The sequence below is a fragment of the Heliangelus exortis genome, chromosome 17, assembly GCF_036169615.1.
Source record: "Heliangelus exortis chromosome 17, bHelExo1.hap1, whole genome shotgun sequence".
In the NCBI taxonomy this organism is placed as follows: Eukaryota; Metazoa; Chordata; class Aves; order Apodiformes; family Trochilidae; genus Heliangelus; species Heliangelus exortis.
In genome coordinates this window covers 7,751,774-7,756,886 of record NC_092438.1, presented here as the reverse complement: position 1 = coordinate 7,756,886, position 5,113 = coordinate 7,751,774, and the positions used below count along the sequence as shown (strand labels likewise).

At 46.9% G+C, this 5,113-nt stretch overlaps 1 protein-coding gene across 4 annotated transcripts; it reads left to right on the top strand.

The window, feature by feature from the left end:
* Window positions 1-611: 611 nt before the first annotated feature.
* On the top strand, window positions 612-3,705 carry ZFAND2A (zinc finger AN1-type containing 2A). Of its 4 annotated transcripts, none has more exons than XM_071760687.1 (6): window positions 612-762; window positions 1,341-1,435; window positions 2,068-2,199; window positions 2,390-2,541; window positions 3,052-3,141; window positions 3,558-3,705. In XM_071760687.1, the coding sequence occupies exons 1-6, from the start codon at window positions 708-710 to the stop codon at window positions 3,565-3,567; spliced, it is 534 nt and encodes a 177-aa protein (XP_071616788.1). In that variant the 5' UTR covers window positions 612-707; the 3' UTR covers window positions 3,568-3,705. The 4 variants fall into 4 exon arrangements, with proteins under 4 accessions (XP_071616788.1, XP_071616792.1, XP_071616789.1 ...); XM_071760688.1 differs by having other exon boundaries at window positions 640-762; window positions 1,288-1,435; XM_071760690.1 differs by having other exon boundaries at window positions 649-762; window positions 1,266-1,435.
* Window positions 3,706-5,113: the final 1,408 nt, after the last annotated feature.

Below are 5,113 nucleotides of genomic sequence, written 5' to 3'. Positions count from 1 at the left end.
CAAGCTGGCCTTTGCAGTGTCACCACTTGCCCCCCTAAAGCTCCTCTTTGACCTCGTAACTCCACTTGGCACCTGGGTGGTGTAGTACAGGAGAAAGTCGGGTGTTTTCTGGAGAGAGCAGAGGCAGAACAGCGTTTCATCATTTCAGCATTACTACACACATTGAAAGACTGATATTTCCAAACTACAGCTCGATCACGAGGCACCTCCTGAAAGTGAGAGAAGCATTTAAAAACAGGGATCGAGGAGGAAACTTGATATCTGAGTGACTTCTGCATCCATCCCCATCCCCATCCCCATCCCCATCCCCATCCCCATCCCCTTCCCCATCCCCATCCCCATCCCCTTCCCCATCCCCATCCCCATCCCCATCCCCATCCCCATCCCTATCCCCATCCCCATCCCCATCCCCATCCCCATCCCCATCCCCATCCCTATCCCTATCCCTATCCCTATCCCTATCCCTATCCCTATCCCTATCCCTATCCCCATCCCCTCTCCCCGTCCCGTTCTGGCCCCGCCCCCCGGCGCGTGACTCAGCGCTTTCCCCCCCCCCCCCGCCTGGGCACGCGCAGTGGGTGGGGCGTTGGGCGGGGCTCGCCATTGGCTGGGCTCGCCGTGACGTCACCGGCGGCCGCCGTCAGCGTGACTCAGCGGGGGGAGCTTGAAAAGCGGCGGCGGCTCCGGGCGGTTCCGCAGCGGCGGGGATGGAGCTGCCGGGACTGGGTCAGCACTGCTCGGAAAGCACCTGCAAACAGCTCGGTAAGGAGCGGCCGGGGGTTCCTCGGGGAGCGGAGGGGTGCTCGGTGCTGTCCTGAGCGGAGCCGGGTGGGGTGGCTCCCCCCGGCAGCACCCGTAAGGGGTGGGTGGGTGATGGGGAAGGGTCCGGTATCCCGGTCTCGGGGAAGCCAGGTTCTGTTCGGGGCTGCTGCCGGGTGCTGGTTCTGCAGTCCCCAGAAGGGGTCTAGAAAAAGAGTGATAGTTGAGCCCAGGGCGGTTGTTAAGGGTTAAAGGGATGAATAAAGAATGAAAACCACGGCTGGGTCTGGGCTCTGGATTTGTGCTGCCGCTCCCAGCTCTTGGCTGATGTCCCCCAAAATATTCAGCATGCAGGGAGCTCCCCAGGTGTGTATGGTTTGTGTTATTTAACACTGTGGATAGCAATGGAGCATTTTTATGTTTTGGTTTTAATATTCAGGAATGACAATCTGTAGAGATAACTGGGTTGTGACTAGACAAAAACCTGATTTGGAATTTATTTGTAGTTTTCTGCAAATACTCTTACAGGTGTTAGCTCTGCTCCATGAGAATCTGTTTTCCTTTTTTCATTCTTCTCCCAGACTTCCTTCCTCTGAAATGTGATGCTTGTGGGGAACTCTTCTGCAAAGATCACATCCGCTCTGATGACCACAAGTGTGGCTCTGCCTATAAGAAAGTAAGTAAGGAAGTTCCCTGCCAGGAGTCAACAGTTCCCACTGCAGAACTGCAAAGTCATGTTTGGATGGCTGCTCTGAAACTGTGGTTTCAATAAAAATAGATGAAGAACCACAAGGTGTGAGTTAATGATATGGCTGCATTTCACATATATAGAAGCATAACATTTCTGAGGCCACTACTGCTGGGTTCTAGTTTCTTTCCCTTACACCAGAGGGATGCTCTGTATTTTAAATAATGTATTTGTGGCCTAAAACTTTGTGCAGCCCCAATCCTTGAAGTTGAAGGATGGCAAACATGAAACCACAGAGGAAATAAATGGAATAAGTGGGGGCAGAGTTTAGTGTTTGGCTCTTACTTGGGCTTTGAAGTGTTTGAAGGCTGTAATTCCTAAAAGCTTAGAAGCATATTTAAAGTCAGCTTCACAAATATATTGCTATAAATTGATTTGCAAAGCATGTCTGACTTTTTCATGTAATGATTTGCTGTTGCCTTTGTGAAGTGTATCTTTAAAACCCTTAGTCAATGAGTAGAACATAAAGCTCCTTTACTTTTAATTTCATCTGTGGGTAAGGGAAGAGGAAGGACAAACACAGCTGGGTGGGAATTGTAATCTGTGCTGTCTGTCCTCAGAACGTGCAGGTTCCAGTGTGTCCACTCTGCAATGCACCTATCCCAATTCAGAAGGGGGAAATCCCAGATGTTGTGGTTGGAGCCCACATGGATAAGGACTGTAAATACAATCCAGCACAGCAGAAGCAGAGGGTAAGGAAGCTGCTGTTGGAATCTGAGTTTTGAATACTTGGGAAACGAGGTCTCCTGACAGCAGGATGTGTAGAAGTGTGCTCTGCTTCATGGGAATTCTGGGAGCATTCAAGCATTCCTGCTTGGCCATTACTTGGGAAGCTGATCACAGCACTCAAACATTGCCAATGCTGTGTCCTCTGTTATTTAGATCTTCACAAACAAGTGCTCTAAGCCAGGCTGCAAAAGAAAAGAGATGATGAAGGTGGTTTGTGAGCAGTGTGGTGGCAACTTCTGCATAAAACATCGACATCCTCTGGATCACAACTGCACAGGGAGCAGCCACCCCATCTCCAAGGCAGGGTAAGCTGGTTTGATGGGACTTTGGGCTCAGGCTGAAATTACAGAGCTAGTATTGGGGATTGGTGTGGAGCTCAGACAAATGAGGAATTCTGTAAGCTACTGGTCAATAAAATAGCTGCTATTTTATCTTTGAGCCTAATTTCTGAAAACCTGTGAGCCAAAGTAAAAGCTTCATGTCAAATGCCTTCCTGAAATCCTTCCAGATTTGCTTATCTGTAACATTACTCTCAGTGTCTCCTGAGTGTGAGTAGACACTGGCCTTCTCAGGTACTCCTTGGGGTCTGGAGTTAAATGCTATAATTTTTTTTTTTTCTGTAGCACCTTGAAGTACCAAAGAACAAAATCAATACCAAAGTTTAAACTTGGTTTTGATTAAAATTCTCTTGCAGGCAGATGGACCTTTCTTGTTCTTTGCAATAGGGCTGCAAGCCTTGTGTGACAAATGCAGATAATTAAACTGGAAGAGTGAATCTACTAGCAGGTGCTGAGCCTGGTTGTATTTCTCTGTAGATATGCAGCTCTGCTGAGGGCCTCTCAAACCCCCTTCGACTCAACGGGAGCCATTGGAGTGCCATCTAATGGGAGTCAGCAGCACAACAGGTATAAGCTGGAGAATGAGACAAATAAGATTGTTTAAAAATAAAAAGTCTTGTGTCAACAGGGTGTAGGAATGCCTCTGTCACACCTCTAACTGCTGGGGTGACCTTTGGGTGTTGGGAATGCTTCAGAGGGGTTCTGACAGCTCAAGGGGATCCCCCCTTGTCTGTACTGAAGTGATGGAAGCAGCTTTATAGATACAAGCATTGGGGTGTCAAATTATCCTGACAGCAGGTTGGTCTGCTACCTGCTCAGTGTGAGGCTTGGTCAAGTTCTGGGAAAAGTGGCATCAGAATGGGAAGAACAGCAAGAGTCTGAATTGCAATAAATGGCCCAAGCCCTTCCCTGCCATACTGCACCTCCTTGTGACTGAAAGCTTTAAGTGTGTAACTCTTACATTGCATTCTTGTGTCTTTCAGATGCAGGTAGAGGCTCTTCATGGGTGGATCAAACCTCTCTCCACTTGCAAGTTAATCTTGTCTACAGCTCTTTACATTTTCTATGCAATTAACTTATTTTTGTATCATGTTTTATGCATCCAATAAACTCTCACACTTTCCAAGCCAACTTTATTTGATCCTATATTTGGAATGAGAGCTGTAATGCCATGAAAACCACTTGGTGGAGGAAACTGGGGAATGGTGGTAGGAAGATGATTAAAATGGCTATGGAAGAGGCAGCTTTACTTAGCTAAGTCTGAACTGTGAGTTTTCTAGGATGAAAGTCTGAGACATATGATAGTAGCTTGTATTTCAATCCTTTTGCAAATTACTTGGCCCACAGTGCAGCATTCTGCTTGGCAAGCAACATACATCAACATGAAGCCAGTTTTCCATAAGCTGCCTCTCTGTTTCTAGATGTCATTGGAAGTACTTGATTTATAGAGCCATGCCTTGTTTTTCTAGTTCCTCCCTAAGCAATTCACTGGAGCTTGGTGCAGAGAGGCATAGCATAATTCCTCAGAATTTATTACCCCTTAGATAGAAAACAAGATTTGCAAAAAGGAAAAAAAAAAGATAAAAAGGAAGCTAAAGTAAAGCAGTATTAACTGTGTTCTGTGTAATGAGTATGAGGTCAAAATATAGCACAGTCCAGGGAGGCTCCTCCTGCTGAAAAGCTTAAATAAGTGAAGACTTAAGAGAGATGCTCCATCTCTTACCCTGATCAGCTGTCTGGGCTCCTTAAAACTGCATCAATATCCAGCTGCTAAGCTTGAGGCCTGAAATATTAGAGGTTGATGGAATGGAAATGTGCTGTTAATGAACAATGCTAATTCCCCAGCTGGGATCTAAGTAGACCTCTCATCCAACTAATTGTGAGAAAAATGCCAAGGCTTACTGATGATGTCAGGGGGTCAAGACCTCAATTTCATGTGTCACTGGAGCCATTCCTCTGCACACTGGGGCTGGTGGGCTGGGGTGTTGGTTTAGGACTAATTGAAGGGTAATTACAGCCCCCTGAATCACCTGCAGCTCAGTGCCCAGGGCTGTTTTGCTGAGGTGGGAGGATGAGCAGCTTCTGTAGCAGAGACTGTTGTGTTCCTTGACCTGAAAGAAATCATTGATACTGTAAGAGATTGGAGCAGAAGTGCAATTACTGCATATGCTTTATACACCCTTGAGGTGTTCTGCAGGTGTGCAAGGATTTGGGTGATTTGGGTTTCTCTTTGGTGAGGCTTAATCTTTGGAGTTCCAAGGCTGCCCAAAGAGGAAATGTGGGTTCAGGTCCTTCACAGGGACAGCATGTGAACAACCTCACAGCCACATGTGAACCACCCACAGCCTCAACTACCACTGTCTTACAGACCTTTTAGCAGAAAGGGCAGAGATAATGTAATTTTTGCTAAACGCACACAAAACCGTGTGCTATCCCATTTTTATGTTTGGCTTAATGTGCTTTCTTGTCATCCAGGAGGAGGTTTTGGAGAGTGATGAAACGTATTTGGAAGGCTGCAGTTGGCTGGGAGGTTTGAGTT